The sequence below is a fragment of the Hyperolius riggenbachi genome, chromosome 1 (genome assembly GCF_040937935.1).
Source record: "Hyperolius riggenbachi isolate aHypRig1 chromosome 1, aHypRig1.pri, whole genome shotgun sequence".
Lineage (NCBI taxonomy): Eukaryota > Metazoa > Chordata > Amphibia > Anura > Hyperoliidae > Hyperolius > Hyperolius riggenbachi.
Genome location: NC_090646.1, coordinates 478,061,899 through 478,089,076, shown reverse-complemented (window position 1 = coordinate 478,089,076; position 27,178 = coordinate 478,061,899). Strand labels below are relative to the sequence as shown.

Below are 27,178 nucleotides of genomic sequence, written 5' to 3'. Positions count from 1 at the left end.
TGACAGCAAGGGGGGTGGGAGTCTGGGGGAAGGCTTCCTCCAAGCGCCGAACCAGAATCCGCTGCAAGTCCCTCATTAGGCGCACAGGGTCTCCTCCTACAAGCAGCAACTGAGCCAGCTTCCCCGTCAGCCGTGGGTCCAACATCAAGGTGATCCAGATGTCCTCCCGAGCACGCATCTGCTTCACCCTTGGGTCTTTGCGCAGGCAATGCAGCATGTGCGCTGCCATGGGGAAGAAGGGCTGCCATCTCTGCTGACCCATCATCTGCCCTGCTGACAGTGCTGTCCTCCTCCTCTGATTCCAGAGCCTCACCCTGCTCTCTCCACCCCCGCACTACTGCAGCTACACTCCGCTGTGCCCCCTCCTCTTCAAGGTCAGGGACCTCCAAGTCCTCCAACACCTCCTCCTGCCGCACAGAGGTGGACCGCGAAGGTTGCTGGTGCTGCTCCTGCTGGATCAAGGCCTCCTCTCCCACTTCCAGCAAGGCATTGAGGGCCTTTTCCAGCATGCACACCATGGTCACCCACTCACACAGCAACACATGATCCCGGCTGACCATGTTGGTGGCCTCCAGGAAGGGTGCCAGCACCAAGCACACCAGCTGCATTTTTCCCCAATCAGCACTGAGGATGATGTCCGGGAGGTGGGTGGTGCCAGTCCCGGACAAGTTTGCCTCCATGGTGGCTTTGGCCAGGTAGAGGTTGACAGCCCGCCTCTGTTCAGCCAGCTGTTCACACATTGCCGGGTGGAATTCCAGCGTGTTGGAACGTCTATGATGAGCCGGTGCCGTGGGAGGTTTAGCTCCAGCTGCACGGCTTACAGGGACGCTGTGGCACCACCCGAGCGGCGAAAATGACCCACGGTTTTCCTTGCCGCTCCCAAAAGAATGTCCATCCCCTGGTAGGTGTGCAGGAATTTCTGCACCACCAGGTTCAGGAAACGGGCCAGACGGGATGTGGGTAAGGTTTCCTGGGTGGATTGCGGCAACCAGGTTTGCCCCATTGTCGGACACCACCTCTCCGACTCTGAGGCCTCTGGGGGTCAGCCAACTCCTCTCCTGCTCTCGGAGCTTGGCCAGGACGTGGTCTGCTGACAGTCTATTCTTCCCCAGGGTGACCATCTGCAGCAGCGCTTGGCAGTGGTGGGCCTTCACGCTGCAGCTGAGGCGGGGGTGTTTGGCGGCGGGGTTGCCGGAGGATGCAATCGGATCAGAGCTGGAACCTGCTGCACTTCCCCTGACCCTGCTGCGGGGTGGCACCACCCACTGGGGTGATGATGCTGCTGTCCCCTCCTCACCCCCTTCCACCAAACTGACCCAGTGCGCGGTGAAATATAGGTACCCGCCTGTCCCAAACCGGCTTGACCATGAGTCCATGGTCACATGGACGCACGCACCCACCGCATGATCCAGCCCATGCTCCACGTTGGCCTTCACAAAGCGGTGCAGTGCTGGGATGGCCGAGCGTGCAAAGTAGTGCCGGCTGGGGATTGGCTGATCTGGCGCTGCGCACTGCAGGAGCGCATGCATCTGGCTCCCCTCCTGCACAAACGAGTATGGGAGGAGCTGGGAGGACATGGCCCGTGTAAGCAAGCCGTTCAGCTGGCGTATGCGACGGCTGCTGGGAGGCTGAGCCCTGACCACAAAAGAGTCACTCAGCAGGGTCTGGTGGTGGTGGCGTTTTGTGCTAGCACGGGAAGCCGAGGAGGGAGCAGAGGAGACCACTGAGGAGGACTGGCTGCCTGAACAGGCCTCAGTGTCAGCAGGAGTGGCAAAGGGGGTTATGGTGCTCTGACCTCTGTAGGGGCCAGCACCAGCTTCCTTCAGCCTCTTGAATTCCAAATGCTCCGTTTGGTGTTTATTGGCCAGATGGTTGATGAAGCTGGAGGTGCCATAAGTGGAGGAGTTAGACCCTCTGCTCAGCTTCACATGGCATACATTGCAAGTTACAAACATGCTATCAAGTGAGGGCAGATGGAAAAACTGCCATATTGGGGATTGCAGTTTGCCCTTACGTCGCTCTGAATGGGATGCTGATTTTCTCCCAGTGGTGGTTGGGGCCTGGGGTTGAGTGGTGCGGCTGGTGGTAGTAGTGCCACTGGCAGATGGAGCAGCAGGCTGTGGGTCACGCATTCCATGCCCACTGCTGCTCCTGCCAATCCCTGCAAGGCTGATCCTGCGTGCCAGACACACTGAATCATCCTCCTCAGAGTCAGAACTGACATCCCCCTCCGGTCGCTGGTAGTCCGGGTTCTTCACCTCATCATCAAGATCAAACTCCCCCTCCTCAAACAACTGCTGGGATGATGAGCCCACCTCAAACTCCTCTTCTGCTGATACGCCATGGACGGACTCCCCCCCAATAACCACCGTCACCATCTCAGACTCTTCCCCAAAGACCAGAGCCGGCCTTTGGGGGGGGCAAGTGGGGCGGTCGCCCCAGGCCCCGCGCTTGAGGAGGCCCCGCGCACCGCCACTCAGAGCTGGTCCAGTCTAATTTGTTATTTACTGTTCGATCGCACTCACCTGATGCGCTTCCTGTATGTGTGCAGGCTGGAGCGCATCGGCATTTCCTCCTCTGCACGGCTGCTGGGTGCGCTCCGCTCTGCGAGTGACGTCACGAATGACGTCATATGCATGCGCAGAGAGAGCGCTCCCCGTGGCAGCCGCAGCCCGACCTAGAGCCGACCAGGACTGAGAGTCTGAGGCTCACTGAGCGAGCCACTGTCTTCAGCAGCCGCCGGACGTATTGCAGAGGCCAGGGGACTCAGCTGAGGCACAGCAAATACCGGCGTCCGGTAGGATTATTTGAGGAGAGGGGTACATGATTTGGGCGGGGCACTGGCTGGGGGAGCATTATTGTTATTATATTAGCTATGCACTGGGGCACTGGGCACTATTTATACTAGCTATATACTGGGCACTATACTAGCTATATACTGGGCACTGTACTAGCTATATACTGAGCGCTATACTAGCTATATACTGGGCGCTGTACTAGCTATATACTGGGCACTGTACTGGCTATATACTGGGCGCTGTACTGGCTATATACTGGGTGCTGTACTGGCTATATACTGGGCGCTGTACTGGCTATATACTGGGCGCTGTACTAGCTATATACTGGGCGCTGTACTAGCTATATACTGGGCGCTGTACTAGCTATATACTGGGCGCTGTACTAGCTATATACTGGGCGCTGTACTAGCTATATACTGGGCGCTGTACTAGCTATATACTGGGCGCTGTACTAGCTATATACTGAGCGCTATACTAGCTATATACTGAGCGCTATACTAGCTATATACTGGGCGCTGTACTAGCTATATACTGGGCACTGTACTAGCTATATACTGGGCACTATACTAGCTATATACTGGGCACTATACTAGCTATATACTGGGCGCTGTACTAGCTATATACTGGGCGCTGTACTGGCTATATACTGGGCGCTGTACTGGCTATATACTGGGCGCTGTACTGGCTATATACTGGGCGCTGTACTGGCTATATACTGGGCGCTGTACTAGCTATATACTGGGCGCTGTACTAGCTATATACTGGGCGCTGTACTAGCTATATACTGGGCGCTGTATTAGCTATATAGCTACATACTGGGCGCTGTACTAGCTACATACTGGGCACTATACTAGCTACATACTGGGCACTGTACTAGCTATATACTGGGCACTGTACTAGCTATATACTGGGCACTGTACTAGCTATATACTGAGCACTGTACTAGCTACATACTGGGCACTATACTAGCTATATACTGGGCACTGTACTAGCTACATACTGGGCGCTGTACTAGCTACATACTGGGCGCTGTACTAGCTATATACTGGGCGCTGTACTAGCTACATACTGGGCGCTGTACTAGCTACATACTGGGCGCTGTACTAGCTACATACTGGGCGCTGTACTAGCTATATACTGGGCGCTGTACTAGCTATATACTGGGCGCTGTACTAGCTATATACTGGGCACTATACTAGCTATATACTGGGCACTGTACTAGCTATAGTGGGGTAACTAAACTCCCTATACTATACATGAACCTTACAATTTCCAGGTTGTTAGATGTATGTTTAACAACATAGTTACTTTAAATAGAACCTGAACTGAGAAAAATTATTTAAAAAAAAACACATGATGTAGCTGAAAATAAATATTACATACTTACCTCACCATCGGTTCCTCTCAGAAGCTCCCCATTTTCTTCTTATAGTGAGCCCTTCCAGTTCTGACAATATTTTATCAGAACAGAAATATACCAGTTGCTGTCAGTTATATATCGGATGCTGTCAGTTACAACTGAATGTGCAAGGTAATGTCCATGTTTACCTAGGCTTAAGTGGGTGATATTACAGTTTAACACTGTGCTGACTAGGAAGCTGTTATGGCGTAATGGCCATTTTCAAAATGGAGGACAGAGAATTCCATTGATCACAGTGGACAAAAAGTACACAGAAGAGGAGAAAGAGATTGATGCGTAGACTACACAGAGATAAGTATGACATGTTTATATTTATTTTGACTTTTAATTTTCAGTTAAGGTTCTCTTTAATTTGCAGTATAGTAAGACAACCACAAGATGTGTGTAAAACGTGATGATAATCTTTATGGGCTTGTCATTTCCTGTATTCATTATCATATATGATCATAGTTCTTTGTAAGCTGTATAGATATCTGCATGTGTTTCTTTAGTAAATACTTCTAACTTGTTCACCTGGGTGCCTATCTGCATGTACACATTACTAAGTTCCAAGAGGGATGGGTAGGTGGCTGGCTGGGGATCTGGGGGTGGGTGCTAAGCTGGCTGGGGAGTAAGGGATGGTATTAGGCTGGCTGGGGATGGGTGCCTGGGGAGCTGGGGATGGGAACTAAGCAGCCAGCTTAGTACCCATCCCCAGGCAGCCTAGCACCCATCCCCAGCCAGCCAGCCTAGTACCCATGCACAGCTCCCAATCCAGCCTAGTAGCACCTATTACCAGCCAGTCTGGGAGGGGTATCAGACTCACCAGGACTGTCACAAGTGTTATCTCTAGTGGTACTGGGTGTGTTGAAACTAATGTAATAAAACACTTTCAGATCATGAATGATGACATCTCATCTTTATTAAACTGGTGTCTTAGTGGTAGTATTTGGTACAGGCTACACGGTGAATACCATTAGGTAAAATATACACTCACCTAAAGAATTATTAGGAACACCTGTTCAATTTTGCATTAATGCAGTTATCTAATCAACCAATCACATGGCAGTTGCTTCAATGAATTTAGGGGTGTGGTCCTGGTCAAGACAATCTCCTGAACTCTAAACTGAATGTCAGAATGGGAAAGAAAGGTGATTTAAGCAATTTTGAGCGTGGCATGGTTGTTGGTACCAGACGTGCTGGTCTGAGTATTTCAAAATCTGCTCAGTTACTGGGATTTTCACGCACAACCATTTCTAGGGTTTACAAAGAATAGTGTGAAAAGGCAAGTTGGTATAAATCAGGTTTTCTCAACTCAGTCCTCAAGTACCCCATAAGTGCACATAGGGACACAACTGTAATTTATAATATGTACTTTTCTTCGTGGCACGATTCAGGCAACTGAATGGTGTGTCTGTTTCCACAGGCCATTCAAACAGCCACCTTAAAATTCCACCTCGAATAGAACCCATCGAGACAGAACTATTCAGCTGAAAGCATCTGGCATCTTTGCTTCTGTTTTTTTGTTTATTGGGAAAAGAATAACAGTAATCACCATGAGTGGCAGAGACAGAGACAGATTCCGTAAATATGACTGTGGGGCGGTGAAAGCTAAGAAACGTAAAGATAAAGAAGCTTTCATTCAGACGCAAAAGGGAGCGCTGGAGAAGTTTATTGTACCAACAAAGTCAGCGGATAAACGCCAAAGACTTGAGAATGAGGATTCGAGCAATCGCCTTGATGACGTGACAGCTGACCAAGTTCTGATACCAAGTTGTACATCCAACGAAAAAAGAAAACTTGCTGGCAACGAAAGCATTTCATCACCCTCTTGTGATGATGGGCAGTTGCCCACGAGCAACAAGGAAATTGGCGGACCTCTCTGTGGTGACAATGTTATCGAAGCAGACACAGCAGAAAGTGAGTACCTTTCTTGTGAAAGTGTAAGCGGAACAGGAAGCATTAATCTGCACACGTCTGACACTCCTCTTGAAACAACAAGCACGCTAGAGGACATTTATGATCCAGGTAATTGGGAACATGTTACCAGTAATGTGCGTGACATGTTAGTGGAAAAGGGTCCAATCAGGTTACCAAATGACTTTGAATACCCAAAGAATGAAGGCAACAGACATTTTTCAACTAATTTTTTTACAAGGAAGATGCCAAATGGAGAAACAGTGGATAGGCAATGGTTAACTTATTCCAAGACCAAAGATAGACTATTTTGCTTTCCTTGTAAGTTGTTTGGCACGGCAGCTACTGGAGGCCAAATGGCAAACGAAGGCTGCTGTGACTGGAAGCATCTTGGCGAAAAACTTCAGCAACACGAGATTTCAGGAAATCACGTTAAGTGTGTGAAAGTGTGGTTGGAATCAGCTCAGAGAATGTCCAGTGGTAGCGCAATAAATAACATCATGGTGGAACAAATTAGAAAAGAAAAACTGCATTGGCGCGCAGTCTTAACAAGAATTTTGGCAATTGTGCAGTACCTTGCTGAAAACAACAGTGCATTTCGTGGTAAAAATGAGAAACTTTATACACCTAACAACGGCCATTTTTTAGGATTAGTTGAGATGCTGGCCAAGTTTGATCCAACAATGCAAGAACATGTTAGACGAATTAAGAACGCAGAGGCACATGACCATTACCTCGGGCATAGGATCCAAAATGAGCTCATCGATCTGATGGCGTCAGCAGTTAAAGGGAAAATCATTGGTAAAGTGAATAAACGTGCCAAATATTTTGCTGTCATCCTTGACTGCACGCCTGATGTTAGCCACAAAGAGCAGATGTCCCTTATATTGCGTTTTGTGGATGTATCGGCTCAAGAAGTGAAGGTGATGGAGCACTTCATTGAATTTCTCAATGTGGACAACGCAACAGGAAAGGGATTGTCAGAGGCTCTTCTTGCCGCACTGGAAAACCATGGTCTGGACATTGCCGATTGTCGTGGACAGGGGTACGACAATGGTGCGAACATGAAGGGAAAGCACCAAGGAGTTCAAGCGCACATTCTTCGCATGAATAGTCGAGCATTTTACACTCCTTGTGGCTGCCATAATCTTAACCTTGTTTTAGGAGACATGGCTAAATGCAACTCCCAAGCAGTGACATTTTTTGGTGTCATACAGAGAATATATAAATGTTTTGCTGGGTCGACTGAAAGGTGGAAAATTTTGGAAGAAGCTGTGCCTTTCATGACCACAAAATCACTGTCAGAAACAAGGTGGGAGTGCCGCCTTGAAAGTGTGAAAGCACTACGTTATCAGATAAGAGAAGTCAGGGAGGCACTGTTGACTGTCACTGATAACGCCAATGATCCGCTAGTGAAAAGTGAATCAGAATGTCTTGCAAACTATGAGCTTGGAAGCTTCGAGTTTATTCTGAGCTTAATCATATGGTACGACCTTTTATTTGCTGTGAATACTGTCAGCAAAACTTTGCAATCAGCTGACATGCAGCTTGATGTGGCAATACAGCAAATCAAAGGCCTTGTTACTTTCCTGGAAAAGTACCGGGAAACCGGATTCTCTGGTGCTATGATCATAGCAAAGGAAATTGCATCTGAAATTAATGTAGAACAGAAATTCAAAGAACGAAGAGTCGCACGGAAGAAAAAACAATTCAATTATGAGAGTAACGATGAATCAACATTTTCGCCGGAGGAGGCCTTCAGAACAGGATACTTCTTATGGATAGTGGATCAAGCACTTAGCTCAATGGAAAAAAGATTCCAACAGCTGGAAGAGTATGCTTCAATCTTTGGATTTCTGTACAAGTTGAAGAGTTTGCAGGCATTGAACGACGACGATTTGTTAAAGTGCTGCATGAATTTGGACAGCAAGTTATGCACAGAAGATTCACGTGATTTGGACGGAATTGATTTATGTGGAGAATTGAAGATTTTTCGAGAAATGCTTCCTGATAACATTAATACAGCTCAAGAGTGTCTTCGGTACATTTGGCCCATTCGAGATTCATTTCCCAACATTGTTGTTGCGTACAGAGTTATGTTGACAATACCTGTGACCGTTGCCAGCGCGGAAAGAAGTTTTTCAAAGTTGAAACTTATCAAAAGTTATCTACGATCAACAATGGCACAAAGCAGACTGTGCAGTTTAGCTATTTTGTCAATTGAAAAGGAAATTGCCTCAACAATGGATTACGAAGATCTCATTAACGATTTTGCTCAGCAAAAAGCCAGAAAAGTGGACTTCCGTCTGTGACTGTCAAAGCAGAAGCTCTTTCTGGAAAGTGTTAATTTTATTACATGCGTTTCTGGTTCTCTGTAATTAGTTTGCTGACTCCAGCAGCGGGTTCGGCAGAAGAAGCGAGTGTTATCTAGTTACAACAGCATAACCTTTAAAGAAAAATGCTTATATTAATCCTGAAATAAATCTGCACTGTTTCTACTTCCTGCTTTCATGGAAGCAGACATATTGTTAACATCCTGTGCTTTCAAATGAGCTTATCTGCCATGGCAGTCAGGTGACCCAGGGGAGAGATCAAATTACAACTAGTGATTAGACACAAATGAGGGTAGATTAAACAAGCTAAACTCTCTAAATACATACAGGGTGTATTTATTTGTTTTCCTTCTGTCCTGTTCATGAGTTCAGCTCCACTTTTATGTTTCTGAACAAGTAATTCAGTTGGTTAAAGGCCACTAAACCAATATAATATTTGGTACTCACAATGAGATTTTCTGGCAGATTTAGAACATATCCGATTTGATTTCCGATTGATTTTTCCATAGAAGTGAACGGAAAAACTATGGGAAATCAGATCAGACTTGTTGGAAATAATCAATCTGACAGTAAATCTGCCAGAAGATATCATTGTGTGTACCTAGCATAAGAATAATTAAAATGCGTAATGTAATCAAATAGCGAATGGTAGTACCATTGGCTGTTTGACTACATTACATATTTTAATTGTTTTTATATTGGTTGGCTTAGTGGCCTTTACCGAACGTAATTGTTTTCAAACAATAATAGTAAGTTGTACTGCATTAAAGGCGACAAGTCCATGAACGTGGCGATACGGTATATGGCCTACACTTACGGCTCTAGGCCCCGCATGTGACACTCGCCCTAGGCCCCGCATACTCTAAGGCCGCCTCTGCCAAAGACGTCCACAATGTGTTTGGTAGGGCAGGTGGTGGCCTCACTGGCCTGCTCGTCATCATCCACCATCAGCTGCATCACAGGCACGGTGTTTTTCTCCTCCAATTTGTGCCGCTGACCCTGCTTGAAAATGGATGCAACACGCTGCTGTGTCTCTGCAGCGTGAGTCCCCCTAACAGCTGGACGGCCAGTGGGTAGCGGCAAAATGGAGACTGATGCGGCAGAACTGCTTATGGAGGCCGCAATGTTGCTCCCTCTCCTCTTGGCCTTGCTGCCCCTCCCCCGGCTGCCAGTGCCAGACATAGTACAAGACTGTTGATGACGTCACAGATGATGTGTGGGGTACTTGTACTTTATTAGCGGCGGGCTTGGACTGTGAATCAGCACAGAGTGACAGACAGGAGCAGAGTACAACAAGACACACTGACACTGCTCTGTCAGCAGCACAGCAGCACTGCAATAATCTGTAGTTGCAGCTAACACAGTACTACTCTCACTCTCTAACAACTAATAGCACTCCACTAAGTAACTACACAATATAACACAGTAATCCTACCTACCTAATAGCAGGCCAGCCAGCAGCAGGAGGCCTGGACTGTGTGCACACACAGCAGCAGCAGCAGCACACAGACAAAAACACAGGACTTAACTAGCAGGCAGCTGCTGCAGCTGAAAGACTGACTGACAGATTGACACTAATAAGGGCCCTTTTCCACTAGCAGTCGCTAGCGTTCAGCGTGAACGCTAGCGATTGCTGAATCACAATTACCGGCGATTTCCCGACGTTTGCGGCCGCGATTTTGCTATGCTATGCACTGCATAGCAAAATCGCGACAAATATCGCTCCGCCGCGCGTTCGCGTTCCTGTCAAAAACGAATCGCGGTAGTGGAAATCACCTACCGCGATTCCTATGTTAAAAAGCAAACCGTAGCGATTCTTAAATCGCTAGCGGTTTACGACTTTACGATTCGGCCAGCGCAAACGCGCTAGTGGAAAAGGGCCCTAACAAACTATACACAGACTAGCTATCTACAACACAGTATAACAATAGTGTAGTGAGGGTGTTTAAGTGTAAAAACGCTGGGTTTATCACTCATGCATAAACATAATGCACTTGCTTCAGCCAAACACACTGGAGTTGTCTCTCAATGTGCAGTCACAAAGCAAGGACGAGATTCTCATCATGGCCCCCTCCTTATATACAGGAGGGACTGGCCAAGGTTCCCCTCTGCGATTGGTTGCTTGGGCTTAGGCTGGGAGCCCTCTGATTGGCTGAATGATGTCATGGACTACTTATGCACAAATGCAAATATGATAACGGTATGGCATATAAAAAGTAGGAAAACATGTTTTTATTGAACATTATGTCAGGGTTTTATACCGCTTTAAGTAACAAAATATCCAGATACTAAAATGTGGCACTTTTGTCCTGTCGCACTGACATTTTCCTTTTCTCTTGTAGAAAAGCTCCCAGCCCCAAGTATTTTTCTATCACCACTTACATTTGACAAATTGTCAGAATCATTCAAGATGTCATGCTCCCCACCGCTTAACCTCACAGTAAAGACCATAATGTTCTACAAAAAGGCACCTGCAGGACATATCAAGCTAAAAGCTGAAAATGTTTATGAAATACATAAAAATAACATGAAAGCTACTGGGAACTATTCCTGCCCATATACTGCCAATATGTATGACAGAGACATTGGCCTCAATTCACTAAGATCATGCTGGAGATAATAAGGCAAGAGAAAACTTACCTCTCACAGTGAGAGAGTTAATTTACCTCCTCTGTAGTTAATTTACCTCCTCTGTAGTTATTTTCACACGCAGTTAATTAACAGCCTGTCTTTAACTCTGTAGTTATTTTAAGGATTGGAGAGTTAACTTAAAGACAGAAGAGTTAACTTTAGGTTTGCCATAGGTAAAATGTTTCCTGAATACTACATGCCTTATCACCATGGTAACAACTCTAGAAGAGTTATTAAAGACAGGAGATAAGCTTAGTGAATTGAGGCCATTGAGTCATCAGCAAGCAAATATTTAATGGTTAATACAGTGGCTTGCAAAAGTATTTGGCCCCCTTGAAGTTTTCCACATTTTGTCATATTACTGCCACAAACATGAATTAATTTTATTGGAATTCCACATGAAAGACCAATACAAAGTGGTGTACACGTGAGAAGTGGAACGAAAATTATACATGATTCCAAACATTTTTTACAAATAAATAACTGCAAAGTGGGGTGTGCGTAATTATTCAGCCCCCTTTGGTCTGAGTGCAGTCAGTTGCCCATAGACATTGCCTGATGAGTGCTAATGACTAAATAGAGTGCACCTGTGTGTAATCTAATGTCAGTACAAATACAGCTGCTCTGTGACGGCCTCAGATGTTGTCTAAGAGAATATTGGGAGCAACAACACCATGAAGCCCAAAGATCACACCAGACAGGTCAGGGATAAAGTTATTAAGACATTTAAAGCAGGCTTAGGCTACAAAAAGATTTCCAGAGCCTTGAACATCCCATGGAGCACTGTTCAAGTGATCATTCGGAAATGGAAGAAGTATGGCACAACTGTAAACCTACCAAGAGTAGACAAAGCCGTCCACCTAAACTCACAGGCCGAACAAGGAGAACACTGATCAGAAATGCAGTCAAGAAGCCCATGGTGACTCTGGACGAGCTTCAGAGATCTACAGCTCAGGTGGGGGAATCTGTCCATGGAACTATTAGTCGTGCACTGCACAAAGTTGGCCTTTATGGAAGAGTGGCAAGAAGAAAGCCATTGTTAACAGAAAAGCATAAGAAGTCCCGTTTGCAGGTTGCCACAAGCCATGTGGGGGACACAGCAAACGTGGCAGAAGGTGCTCTAGTCAGATGAGACCAAAATTGAACTTTTTGGCCAAAATGCATAACGCTATGTGTGCCGGAAAACTAACACTGCACATCACTCTGAACACACTTTCCCCACTGTCAAATATGGTGGTGGCAGCATCATGCTTTGTGGGTGCTTCTCTACAGCAGGGACAGGGAAGCTGGTCAGAGTTGATGGGAAGATGGATGGAGCCAAATACAGGGCAATCTTGGAAGAAAACCTCTTGGAGTCTGCAAAAGACTTGAGACTGGGGTGGAGGTTCACCTTCCAGCAGGACAACCACCCTAAACATAAAGCCAGGGCAACAATGGAATGGTTTAAAACAAAACATATCCATGTGTTAGAATGGCCCAGTCAAAGTCCAGATCTAAATCCAATTGAGAATCTGTGGCAAGATCTGAAAACTGCTGTTCACAAACGCTGTCCATCTACAGTAATCTGACTGAGCTGGAGCTGTTTTGCAAAGAAGAATGGGCATGGATTTCATTCTTTAGATGTGCAAAGCTGGTAGAGTCATACCCTAAAAGACTGGCAGCTGTAATTGCAGCAAAAGGTGGTTCTACAAAGTATTGGCTCAGGGGGCTGAATAATTACGCACACCCCACTTTGCAGTTATTTATTTGTAAAAAAAATGTTTGGAATCATGTATGATTTTTGTTCCACTTCTCATGTGTACAACACTTTGTATCTGTCTTTCACGTGGAATTCCAATAAAATTGATACATGTTTGTGGCAGGAATATGACAAAATGTGGAAAACTTCAAGGGGGCCGAATACTTTTGCAAGCCACTGTATGTCTGGTAAGTCTTTATCATTAACAATATTAACTATTTGGGAAGCACTAGCCGAAATTAATAAATAATAAGTGATTATGGCTATTTTATTTCTTTACTTGACCATTTCAATATAGTGCTGAGCATTTGTTAATGGAAATCTAAAGTGTGTAAGAACAAAAAAATCCCTCCTGAAGTTGCTGAGCTGATTGGGCGCCTGAGTAGACAGTAGTAACTTTGTGTTTGATGAACTGCTCTGTGGAAGTGGAAATAAAATTCTGGGGAGTATGTTTAATGGTGCCGTCTGTTGAATTAGAAGTCCATATAGTGGCAATATTTTAATATCAAGGTACCCAGTCCCCTATGCTCACTCTAACCCTAATTCCTAATGCCAAACACTAACCCTCCTTCCTAACCCTAAACTCCTCTGCTGCCTAGCGCTAACCACCTTCCTAATGCCTAACACTAATCCCAACTGACCCCCAAACTAACCAGGAACTAGGACTAGAAACATTCAAAAATCAGGATTTGGTGTAATAATGCGATTTTGCAATCACAGCTTTCGTGCATTTTGGTAGGCTCCGCCAGTTTTTCATATTGATGTAAGGTAACTTTATACCACTCTTTCTGCAAAAAAAATCAAACAGCTCAGCGTTGTTTGATGGTCTGTATCCATCCATATTCCTCGTGATGTTATTCCAGAGGTGTTCAGTAGAGTTCAAATTTGGAGACTGGCCTGACCAAGACAGACTCTTGATTTAGTTATCCATCATCCAGACCTCAATTCCCCTGGCTTAGTGGTAGTGTTGGGCGAACAGTGTTCGCCACTGTTCGGGTTCTGCAGAACATCACCCTGTTCGGGTGATGTTCGAGTTCGGCCGAACACCTGGTGGTGTTTGGCCAAACTGTTCGCGTTCGCCCGAACGGCTCAATTCCTGGCCGAACCTGGCCGAACAGGGCCCCTGTTCGGCCGAACAGGGCCCTGTTCGGCCGAATACGGCCCCCCTATGGGGTCGCAGGCATAAGGGGGGAGCATGCCCCGATCGTGGGGGGGGGGTCGGAAATTCCCCCCACCCCCTCCGCTAGCGCTCCCCCCTCTGCCCGCTTCCCCATACAAAAGTTTAAGGAAAGTACCGGTGGTAGTGGATGGCCTGGCAGTGGCACTGTGGAGTGAGGAGGAGGAGTCCGGAGAGTGACGCGTTGAGGGAGGCCGGGCAGCGGGCGTGAAGTCAGAGAAAGGGCGGAAGTACCACAAGTGTACTACCGCTGAACCGCCCGCTGCCCGGCCTCCCTCAACACGTCACTCTCCGGACTCCTCCTCCTCACTCCACAGTGCCACTGCCAGGCCATCCCCACTACCACCGGTACTTTCCTTAAACTTTTGTATGGGGAAGCGGGCAGAGGGGGTAGCGCTAGCGGAGGGGGTGGGGGGAATTTCCGACCCCCCCCCCCCCCCCGCGATCGGGGCATGCTCCCCCCTTATGCCTGCGACCCCATAGGGCCCCCAAAAGCGGGATGTTCGGGGAGTTCGGGGTTCGGCCCGAACATGCCGAACATCGCGGTCATGTTTGGCGAACTTTCCCGAACCCGAACATCCAGGTGTTCGCCCAACACTACTTAGTGGCATAGAGTAATGTTTCTCAAAGCTGTCCTCGTGACTCCCCAATGGTGCATGTTTTGCAGGCAACCTCATCTATGCACAAATGGGGTAATTAGTGTCCCAGCTAGGTGGATTCCATTTAGCTGAGACACTAACTACCCAACCCGCGCATACTGTAGGTGAGGCTGCCTGCAAGACATGCAACATTGGGGAGTCACGAGGACAGGTTTGAGAAATTCTGGCATAGGGCTTGATTCATTAAGCTGCACTACTAATGCTGTATACTGTAACTATGTTAATTAACATAGTAGCGGCTACTAGTGAAGTATCGTGGTCGCGATACTTCACAGAACCACCTGCATTTAAAGTTATGTGCTTTGCTTCGTAAGCAACGCACATAACTAAGGAAGGCACTCTCCTTACATAGCAATGACCGCTCCTATGTAAGCTGTGCAAAACGGCCTCCCCTTCTTTTTAATGAGTGCTCCCTCACATTAAGCAGCTTAATAAATAAAGCCCATAGAATGTTCTGCCCCAAGGGAATACAGTTTAGAAATTCAAGACTGAGGAAACATGTAATTTGAGGTAGAAATATGTGTAGAGAATATATTGCTGTTTGTATGTTTACTGTTGCTGGTTATAGATTTATAGCTCACGTTTGGTCTTTATATTGGGATAGAACCATTTTAGAAACTAGGGATGGTCAGAAATGCCAATTGCCGATTCCGCGGTAAATCCGCATTCCGCCATTGCCAAATACTGATTCCGCCTTCCTCTACCAATTTCTGCATTCCAATGCGGAATTTCGGCAGGAAATCACGGAAATTCCGCCCGACTTTAACCTATTTTGGTTCCTGGACGTAGAAACTACGTCCAGGAACCATGCGCGCTACCGCGCGCTCCCGCGGCCGATCGCGCGCGTGCACGCGCACTCCCGGCCGCGGATTCGGTAGCCAGGCAATCAGTGAATCGGGCTACGGTGCCCGATCACTGATTCCTCTCCCCCGCTGAAAACGCAACAGCTTCTCTCGGAAGCTGTGCCTTTTCTGGCTGTTCCCTCCCCGATGCGTCACTCTAAGCGTGTGTTACGCTTAGAGTGACGTCATGTAAACAAACTCTTGTGGCCAAAAAGTAATACTACAACTGAAAATAAAAAAAATGAAAATCAACACACATTTATATTACAAACCTATTGTTTACCTCCCACCCTCCCAAAACTACCCAAATAAAATGTTTACTATAAAAAAACAACAACATTACAATAAAAAAAAACATGTAAATATTTACCTAAGGGTCTAAACTTTTTAAATATCAATGTAAAGATGAAATATTTCTATATTTTTTTTATTTTAAACTTGTAAATAGTGATAGATGCAAAACGGAAAAAATGCACCTTTATTTCCAAATAAAATATTGTCGCCATACATTGTGATTGGGACACAATTTTAACAGTGTAATAATCGGGACATATGGGCAAATACAATACGTGAGTTTTAATTATGGAGGCATGTATTATTTTAAAACTATAATGGCTGAAAACTGAGAAATAATGAATTTTTCCATTTTTTTCTTATTCTTCCTGTTAAAATGCATTTACAGTAAAGTGGCTCTTAGCAAAATGTACCCCCCAAAGAAAGCCTAATTGGTGGCGGAAAAAACAAGATATAGATCAGTTCATTGTGATAAGTAGTGATAAAGTTATAGGCTAATGAATGGGAGGTGAACATTTCTCACGGGAAAACGACGGAACCTGAATGGGTTAACATCGCTTTTCTCAAAAACTATAAGGTCTTTTTGAAAACTTTTTTTTGCATCTTGTTTAGGAGATTCTGTTTAAAGGGAATGTCCAAGCAAAATAAAAAAATGAGTTTCACTTACCTGGGGCTTCTACCAGCCCCATGCAGCCATCCTGTGCCCTCGTAGTCACTCACTGCTGCTCCGGTCCCCCGCTGGCAGCTTGCCGACCTCGGAGGTTGGCGGGACGCATTGCGTACATTTTTACGCATTCCCGCTAGTGCAGGAACATTAACACATACATTTTTACGCATTACTGGTTCAATGCATAAAAATGTACGCATTGAACCAGTAACGCGTAAAAATGTATGTGTTAATGTTCCTGCACTAGCGGGAATGCGTAAAAATGTACGCAATGCATCCCGCCGACCTCTGAGGTCGGCAAGCTGCCAGCGGGGGACTGGAGCAGCAGTGAGTGACTACGAGGGCACAGGATGGCTGCATGGGGCTGGTAGAAGCCCCAGGTAAGTGAAACTCATTTTTTTATTTTGCTTGCACATTCCCTTTAATAAACCCTGAAAATTTGGTGTTTCTAGGACTTACGGGGGCTTTGCTATTAACCGTTAAAGTCAGCGGATTTTTACTGTAATGTAAATGCAGAAAATAGACATATGCAGATTTTCTGCATTTTACATTACAGTAAAAATCCGCCGACTTTAGCGGTTAATAGCAAAATCCACCTAACGCACTTGCATTACCGATTTCCGCATTCCGATGCGGAAATGCAATTTCCGATCGGAATTTCGGAAATTGCATTTCCGCGGAATCCGAATGAGCATCCCTATTAGAAACCTGTCTGTGAACTGAGAAGCACTATTTACCAACTCCTCTTGTGGCAGTATTCTTCATTCACAGCCTGTGATTGCAATAATTTCAAGACTACTGCAATCAATCTTGCTTATTTGAAGCCATAAAGGTTTAGCTGCATGTCTTAACTACACATAGGGTATAATGTGTGGTGGACAGAAGAACATAGAGCACTGTTTTGCTGGAAATCCCAATCCTCTGAGTTGGTGAACATAGTCTTAGTAGAAGAAAGCAAATGCTTATCTAGGATAAACTGGTATGTGGCTTGATTCATGCATCCTTCACAAAGACACATTTACCCAATTCGAGGCTTGCTAGCATCCCTTGATCTTTATTGACCCTCCTTTATATTTTACAGTTGGTGTGAGACACTGTGGGTTGTAAGTTTCTCCAGGTCTCTGACTAACCATGAGACAACCAGGTGTCAAGCAAAGCTAAAAACTGCACTCATCAGAGACGATGGCCTTACTCGGGTTATCCACACTCCACAGTCCATCATTGTGTTTAGCAAACCTCAGCCTGACTCTGGCTTTGCATGACTTCTGCCCTGCCTGTAGAAGCCTGTTTTGAACTGTTCTTGCCAAGCACGTCTCAATGCTGGAAGGTCACTTGAGAGACATTCAAATGAGTTTGCGTCAATCTTTACACACTTGGAAAAGGCACCCAAAATGATCTTAAATAATTTCAGGCCACCTACTGTATGTGGCTTAAAGGACATCTGAAGTGAAAGGGATATGGAGGCTGCCATATTAATTTCCATTTAACCACTTGAGGACTGCAGTGCTAACCCCCCTAAAGACCAGGCCATTTTTTCCCTAATAGGCCACTGCAGCTTTAAGGCATAGCTGCAGGGTCGCACAACTCAGCACACAAGAGATTCCCCCCCCCCTTTTCTCCCCAGTTGGTGGGGTCTGATCCCCCCCACAGTGTTTATTTTTTTTGTTCAATAAATATTGACACTAATATTTTATTAATGAATTCTGCTTCCTTACTTTTTTTTTTTTTAATTTCAAAAACCCTTCCCACCCCCCAGCCGGCCAATCACGGCGATCGGCTGTCATAGGCTTCTGCCTATGAGAGCCAATCGCTCTCAAGTGCCCCAGGGGGACAGCCGTGTCACACGGTAAAGACGGCGGTTTCGCAGTCTAACAGTCTCCCAAAGGCAACCGCCGCTCGGAGACTGAAGGCGGGGCAGAACTCTGCCCCCCGAACATGCGCGCGCACCCTGCACGCGATCTACTGCAAACTGCAGCCCCAGGACTTGATGCCAATTGGCGTTAGGCGGTCCTGGGGCTGCCGCCACGCCCATGGGCGTGGAGCGGTCATCTAGTAGATAAGCAATACCAGTTTCCTGGTTATCCTGCTGATCCTTTACCTCTTATAAGTATAGCTGTGGACCCTGAACAAGAATGCAACAGATCAGGGGCCATATGCAATTTACTTTTTCATCTGAGTTTCTTTCTAGGTGATATTTTAAAACTTGTCAGTAAAATGCCTTTTAAACAACCAGCAAGCAAGAAAATACTCAAAATAATTTTGATAGTACTTTTTACCTACTTTTTTCATTGCAAAGTGCTAAAAAGTTATTTTAAATCATAGATGATTTTTTTTCTCCTAGGAGAAAACTCAGGCGAAAAAGTGAATTGCATATGGCCCCAGGTGTTTTTGACATTTTTGTCAAATCTGACAAGATTAGCTGCATGCTTGTTTCTGGTGTGATACTACTGCAGCCAAATAGATTAGTAGGGTTGCCAAGCAACTGGTATTGTTTAAAAGGAAATAAATATGGCAGCCTCCACATAATTTATTGCTTCAGGTTCCCTAGAAAACATGTATGAGCCTTTAAGTGCAGATAAGAGGAAACATTTCATTTTTTTTCATTTTTTTGCAGCTAGTGAGGACATGCTCCTTAAATTGACAACACAACAGATCACCACAAATTCTTTCAGTCCTACAGTGGAGAAAGCAGGTGAGAGTACCTTTGCTACATGTGACCTAGTATGCATACAGTACATATGTGTACAGATATCTTAGAAGCCCCACCGGAGCAGGATCATCCACCAGGCAACCTAGGCAGGTGTATGGGGCCTAGTGGATTTCAAGGGGCCCTTCTTTGGCCTCTTTCTTTATTTCAGCTAAATAAAAGGACCCCAAGGTGATGCTAAATCATCTACCTTGTCTAGGGCCTCCTTGGTATATTTTAACATCTTAAATGACTTGCGAGGCAAATAGAGTAAAAGAGATTTTACTCATCCAGGGCTTCTTCCAGCCCATAGCAGCCATCTTGTGCTCTTGCCGCAGCCCCGGTCCTCCGCATTGTGTGCAGGCGCAGTAGGCGCCAGATGACATGGACGAGAGGGGAAGGAATGCACGCGCAAGCACAGAAAACCTAACCCGCCAGCAAGGTCGCGATGTTCAAGGGCGGCCAGCGGAACAACGTGGAGGACCGGTCCAGCGAGACACAAACATTTTACTTGTTCTGTGTAAGCACGGAGCTGCAGAGCCTGATTTTGTCACTTGTAGAAGCTCAGTGATTAGCTAATGCAAATTAATAATTAATGAATAAATCACCTTTGAGTACCTAGTGAGGAGCCCAGTGACTGGATCCCACCAGTACCACATTGCTGCCATAGGCTGCAAGCTTTTAGGTGATCGGAAAATTTCAGTGGAATTCCGATTTCCAAATTTCCGATCAGACGTGCTTTCTGCTGTGGTAATCAGAAATTGGCTGCGGAAATTCTGTGGATATGCCGCATTACTGCAACTTGGAAATTTTAGCCCAACCACAGAACATGGAGCCATTGCATTAATCAAAGAATGCTGAATTTTTCCACGCAAATCTAAATATAGCAGAATTGGCCCAAAATTTCCATGGTGTTCCAATTTCCGTTGTAAACCTCCACATTCTCTGATTAGTCCAATACTACTGAGTATTTCTGAATTCAAAGCCTTGTGATTGGCCTAAACTCTGAAATGTTAGGCTAGTCACAAGATTCTGAAATACTTGGTAGTATTGAACCAATCAGAGAATACAGAAGTTACTTACGGAAATTGAAATACTGCAGAAATTTCAGGCCAATCACAAGACTTGGAAAAACTCGGTAGTATCAGAGTTTTGTGATTGGTTTAAAATGTATTCAGTATTCTGGTTTCTGCAGTAAACGTTTGCATTCTCTGATTGGAATACTACTTAGTTTAAATACCAGACCAGTTCTGTGCATCATCTAATATTGTGGATATGGCAGTGCTGCTCGGCAGGGCCGGATTTGTACTTTTCACCGCCCAAGGCCAATTTTACCGTCTGTTTGGTTGTTTACTCTGTTCCCCAATGAGAATTCTACTTACTTTCCATCATTGGATGTCAGTTGTCACAGACAATGACTATTTTAGTAATATGCGTATAGATTATAAATTATGCTTTCCTTAAGAACTTTTAGGTTATGTTTGCCATCTCATTAATGATGGGACCATTGTGTCACTATGAGAGTTAGACTGAAGTGTACCTGCAGGATAGAGCTTACAGGTCTTGCAGGGACGACACAAGTACAGGACAGGGAGTTTGAAGGTTAAATCTTTCCTTGTAGATAGATAGAATAGCTTTATTGCCCTTCACTGAGCCGCCCCTAAAATTCTGGTTCCCTAGGCCATGGCCTATGTGGCCTTGCCAGAAATCCGGCCCTGCTGCTCGGATACCATTTTTCACTATCTGGAACTAATTCGGATCCGGATACCCAGATATCCGATCCGGGTCGGATATCTGGATCAAAAATTTTCCAAACCGAATGCGTGTCGGATATCCGACCCCAGTATCCGGGGTATCCGGCCAGATTCGGATATCTGGATAGAAAAACCGGAAGTGTCCTTTAAATTGCTTTAAAAAGAGTTTTTAGGGTCAATGAGGCATGTAACCAGGGATGCTCATCCGGATCCCGGGTACCCGGATTAAACCGGGTATCCGACCATTTTCCACTATCCGGGTCGGATCCGGATTCCGGATACCTGGGCCAATATCCGGATAGCTCTATGCGGGTATCTGGCCGCATAATCCAGATACCCGCGGGTACTCGTGGATATCCGACGGATATCCGGATCCGGGTACTGTAACAAGGGAGATGATGTCATTAAACCAATCAGAGGGCTCCCAGCCAATCAGAGGGCTCCCAGCAGAAGCCCTAGCAACCAATCACAGAGGGGAACTCTGGCCAGCCCCACCTGACCTCATTGAGCCAATGAGAGGCCTCCCAGCCTAAGCCCTGGCACCCAATCACAGAAGGGAACCCTGGCCAGCCCTCCTGTGTAATAAGAGGGCTGGCATGATGAGACAGATCATCCTTGCTTGTGTGGCTGGCTGGCTGGTCACTGACAGACTTGCTCCAGTGCTGTTGGCTTAGCAAGTGCTGCCTGTATACAGTGATAAACCTAAAGCTTTGAGTGCTAAACACCTTCACTACACTATTATTCTATTGTTTTTTTTTAGCTAGCTAGTGTAATTGTTTGATTTCATTCACTCAGTTAGGTCCTGTCTGTGTGTGCTGTGCAGGCCAGCAGGACAGTATAGGTTAGGGAGGGAATAGAACTGTGTTATTGTATTGTATTATATAGTTAGTTAGTACTGCAGTTAGTTGTTAGAGAGAGTAGTACTGTGTTATCTTGCTACAGATTACTGCAGTGCTACTGTGCTGAGCATTGTCAGTGTGACAGTTAGATAGATTGTGTGCACTGTCTGTCCTCTACTCTGTGGTCTGTCACTCCATGCTGATTTGGATTAAAGTCCAACCCCGATTTCATTAAAAAGAACCCGAGGTGGGGTTCTAACAACAAAATCCCCATACAGAGGCTGGGTCTGCCTATAGAGCCCAGCCTCTTTTGCTATTTAGATTTTCCCTAAATCCCCCCTGCGCTCAGCGAGACCAGATAACTCACAGCCGCGCGGTGCTGGCTGTGTTTACCTCCTCCTGTCAGTCTCGGCTGCTCCCCCGCCTCCTGCATCGCTCCGATCCCACCCGCGTCCCTTCCCTCCAATCAGCGGGGAGCGAAGGTACGTGGGCGGGGACCGGATCGATGCAGGAGGTGGAGGAGCGGCGAGACTGGCTTTATGGAGGTAAATAAAGCCCGCTGCGACACGCTCTGAATTATGGGGTCTCGCAGAGAGAGGGGGGGGGGGCTTAGGGGGAATCTAAATAGCAACAGAGGCTGGCCTCTATAGGCAGACCCAGCCTCTGTATGGGGATTTTGTTGTTAGAACCCCGCCTCGGGTTCTTTTTAAAGTAAAAGTACCCCACATCATCTAGTGACATCATCACGTATAAGTTGTACTATGTCTGCTGGCACCGGCAGCCGGGGGAGGGGCAGCAAGGGCAAGAGGACAGGGAGCAACATTACGGCCACCCTCAGAAGGTCTGCTGTGTCAGTGTCGACCCCAGCGGGCAGCCTACCCTCAGTCAGCGAGCTTTTCGCTCCAGGTTGAACTCAGGGCTGTTAGCCGCAAGGAGTTTGAGGAGGATGTTCTGGGTTTTGAGGAGGGGGGGGGGTATGATGTTGATGATGGGATGAAGGACCGTGACTACCATCCACAGGATGGGGATGACAGCTCTGACTCTGAGGAGGAGGATGCGTCGGTGGGTTTGGCACGGAGGATCAGCATTGCAGACAGTGGCCGTGGAATGCGGGACCCACCACATCCTTCTGCCGCTACCACCAGCCACACCACTCAACCCCCAACTGCCACAGGGAGAAAAGCAGCAGCATCCCATTCAGGCCGCAGGGGAATCTTCACCTCCCCAATCTGGCAGTTTTTCACTCTGCCCTTATTGGACAGCAAGTTTGCCATATGCAATGTGTGAAAACTACGGATGAGCAGAGGTTGTGACCACTACAAGTATGGCACCTCCAGCTTCATCACCCAACTGGCCAAAAAACATGTTGTTGAGCATGAATAGTTCAAGAGGCTGAAGCAAGCTGGCGCTGGCTCCCACCGCCACGGTGCCACAGGCCACTGCTGCTGATACCACCACCTATATTCAACCCAAAACACAATTGCGGTGTCATTTTTTTGGAGGTGTCTGGGCTGAAAACTGTCATGTCCCAGTTGTGCTACATGCATCATTTACCCTAAAACGCCTTTTTAAAGCTATTTAAAGGGCACTTCCGGTTTTTCTATCCAGATACCCGAATAGGTCGGGTACCCGCGAGGTAATTTGGTCGGATATCCGAATTCACTCGGATATCCGCAAGGTCGGATCCGGATACTCGAATCGGATCCTGGTATCTGGGTACCCGGATCCGGGCGGGTATTAAAAAGTACTACCCGAGAAACCCTGAATGTAACATCATTATTTTCAGTGATGCTCATCCAGATTCCAGATACCCGAACTATCCAGATATCCGAACTTTTTTCTGGTATCCGAACTTGGATACGGATTCCAGATACCTGGATAAACCCGGAATGCACTATCCGAGCTAACTCAAATACCTATTAGGTATCCGGAAATCAGTCCAGATACCTAGTTCGGGTACCCGGATCCAGATAGCGTAACCACGAAGATGACATCCATGACGTCATTGAGCCAATCAGAGGGCTCCCAGCCTAAGCCCTAGCAACCAATCACAGAGGGGAACCCTAGCCAGCCCCTCCAGTATAAAAGGTGGGCGCCATGATGAGAATCTCGTCCTTGCTTGTGATTTCTCATTGAAAGACATCTCCAGTGCTGTTAGCTAAGCAAATGCTGTATTACTGAGTTAAACCTATCATTTTTGCTCCTAAACTCCTGCACTACACCAGTATTTTATTGTTTTTTAGTTAGCTAGCTTGTATTTTGATTTTAGTGAGTGTGACAGTCAGACTCAGTGCTGCAGCTGCTAGGCTAGGTTAGGGCCTGCTGTGTGCACAGATTAGGCCTGCTGCCAGCCTTAGCTACAGTATAGTTAGTAGTTTATTAGGTATTAGATTACTGTACTACCACTAGTCTTATATTGTGTGGTTAGTTGTTAGAGAGAGTACTACTACTGTGTTAGCTTCATTTACTACAGATAGTTACTGCAGTGCTGCTGTTAGAGTAAGTCAGTGTGTGACAGATAGACAGTTAGTGTGTGCTCCTGTCACTCCGGCAGTTGAAGTTTTACTAGTACTACTACAACTAGCCTACTACTACCAGTTATATATAGTTAATTTGTATTGAGTTAGCTTACTTTAATTTCAGTGCTGTTACAGTGTGACAGATAGACAGACAGTTAGTGTGTCAGTGTGTGCAGTCTCTGCTGCCACTCCATTAGTTGAAGTTCTACTATTGCTACTATCTAATAGTACTACTGATTTGAATAAAGTACAAGTACTTCACTTCATTTGGACACATATAACGTTGTACTATGTCTGCTGGCACTGGCAGCTGGGGGAGGGGCAGCATGAAAAGCAAGGGCAAGAGGAGAGGGAGCAGCATTGCCGCCACCGTCAGCAGTTCTGCTGCATCAGTGTCCATTCCGCCGCTAGCCACTGGCCGTGGACGCACTGGATGCCCAGCTGTTGGGTGAAGTCACATTGCAGAGGTGCAGCAGCATGTAGCGGCCATTTTCCAGCAGGGTCGTCGGCGCACATTGGAGGTAAAAGACGCCGAGCCTTTGATGGAGCTGATGGTGGATGAGCAGGCCACCACCAGCTCTACAACAGAGATCTCTACCCACCACACAGAACAAATCTTCTGCTGCCAGCCTGCCACTGTCATCAGCTATTACGCCACTACAATAGCTGTATTTTGTTAAAAAAACAAAACTTTTTTTGAGATGTCTGGGCTGAAAACTGTGATGTCCCAGTTGTGCATTGGACACAATGTGGGCTGCACGACCACTGTCTGGAACCTCCTGATGTTAATCTACAGCCATTTCGGTTCGAATCCAGATATCTGGATTTATCCAGATTTTTTGCTATCTGGATCTGGAACAACCCAGATACCAAAAAGAGATATCCGAGCACCACTGATTATTTTGCAAAGTGGAAAACTAATTGATGATCTGGGGACTTAAAATCCCTCCCCCCCCAAAAAAAATGTCTGTCAATTAACATCATGCCTAGGTTCCAGACAGCGGTCGTGCAGCCCACATTTGGCCTGATTCACAAAACCATGCTAACTGTTTAGCATGGGCGTGCTAAACAGTTAGCACGCAAAGTGCCACGCGCGGACTTTTGCGCAAGCAAAGTGCCGCGAATTGCGCAATCGCGGACTTTTGCACGCGCAATTTGCGAATCACGGCAAATTGCGCGCGCAAAAGTCCACGTTCACGCGATTCGCGGCACTTTGCGCGTGCAAAAGTCAGCGCGCAGCACTTCGCATGCTAACTGTTTAGCACGCCCGTGCTAAACAGTTAGAACGGTTTTGTGAATCAGGCCCATTGTGTCCAAAGTCCAAAATGCAAAGTGCCATGTGCAAAGTATCAAGTCCCACATGCAAACACGTCAAAAGTGCCTTGTGCAAAGTGCCAAGTGCAAAGTGCCACGTGCAAACACATGAAAAGTGCCATGTACAAAGTGCCAAGTGCAAACATGTGCAAAGTGCAAAGTGCCACGTGCAAAGTGCCACGTGCAAACTGCCACGTGGCACTTTGCACATGGCACTTGGTACTTTGCACGTAGCACTTTGCACGTGGCACGTTGCACGTGTTTGCACATTGCACTTCACACTTTGCACTTGGCACGTGGCACTTTGCAGGCGTTTGCACGTAGCAGGCAGTGGCTGGCCTGGTGTGTGCACAGCACACACACAGACACATAGCAGCTGCAGCAGCACTGCAGCACACACTCTAAATGTCACACTATAGTCTATGACATCAATCAAGCTAATGAACGATTTAACTATAGTGTAGTGATAGTGAAGGGGTTAATCACTGAACAGCTTATCACTGTGTACAGCCCTTGGCCCAGCAGCACTGCAGCACAGTCTTTAACTGTCACACTATGAGACATCAATCAAGCTAATTAACGATTTACCTATAGAGTAGTGAAAGGGTTAATCAATGACCAGCTTTAGGTTTATAACTGTGTGCAGCCCTTTGTAGGGCACCAGCACTGGAGCATGTCTCTCAGGAAGCATTCAGCAGCACGATGGCGTAGTGGTTAGCTCTATCGCCTTGCAGCGCTGGGTGAGTCCCTGGTTCGAATCCCAGCCAGGGCACTATCTGCAAAGAGTTTGTATGTTCTCTCTGTGTCTGCGTGGGTTTCCTCCGGGCACTCCGGTTTCCTCCTACATTCCAAAAACATACAGATAAGTCTATTGGCTCCCTCTACAATTGGCCCTAGACTACAGTACTTACACTACATAATATAGACATATGGCAATGGTAGGGATTAGATTGTGAGCTCCTTTGAGGGACAGTTAGTGACAAGATATATATATACACTGTACAGCGCTGCGTAATATGTCGGCGCTATATAAATACTAAATAATAATAATAATAATAATAATTCAGCAAGCCAGGACGATCTGTCTCATCATGGCAGCCCTCCTCATTATACAGGGGGGCTGGCCAGTGTTCCTTTCTGTGATTGGGTGCCAGGGACTTAGGCTGGGAGGCCTCTGATTGGCTCAATGAGGTCAGGTGGTGCCGGCCAGGGTTCCCCTCTGTGATTGGTTGCTAGGGCTTCTGCTGGGAGCCCTCTGATTGGCTCCAGGACGTCATCACCTTAGTTACAGTAATTTTGGATCTGGATACCTGCAATATCCGCAGATATCCGCGGTATGCGCCCAACTATTTGCAGATAGCTGTCCGGATTTCCCTAGCTATCTGGAATCTGAATCCGATCCGGATAGGCCCAAAAATTTCGGATACCCGGGTCTACCCGGATATCCGAAATCCTGATGAGCAGCACTGGATATGATATACAAAATGCCCCTCTGGTGGTATCTATACAAGAGTAATGGGGCGAAATTGTACAGAATGAACCACCACTGCTTTACCTATGATAATTACAGTGAAACCCCAGTGCATCAGCACTTCTGTAAACCAGGCCACA

At 46.4% G+C, this 27,178-nt stretch overlaps 2 protein-coding genes across 7 annotated transcripts in view; both read left to right on the top strand.

Moving 5' to 3' along the window:
* Nucleotides 1-27,178, top strand: part of LOC137554713 (uncharacterized) — a 91,590-nt gene that overhangs the window by 35,496 nt on the left and 28,916 nt on the right. For all 6 annotated transcript variants that reach the window (XM_068271519.1, XM_068271521.1, XM_068271522.1 and 3 more), the window contains one exon: nt 19,070-19,147. In XM_068271519.1, coding sequence (XP_068127620.1) covers nt 19,070-19,147 — 78 coding nt within the window. The remainder of the gene's footprint in view (nt 1-19,069; nt 19,148-27,178) is intronic.
* On the top strand, nt 5,754-8,426 carry LOC137561913 (zinc finger MYM-type protein 1-like). The gene is made up of 2 exons (XM_068273262.1): nt 5,754-7,649; nt 7,713-8,426. The coding sequence occupies exons 1-2, from the start codon at nt 5,754-5,756 to the stop codon at nt 8,424-8,426; spliced, it is 2,610 nt and encodes an 869-aa protein (XP_068129363.1).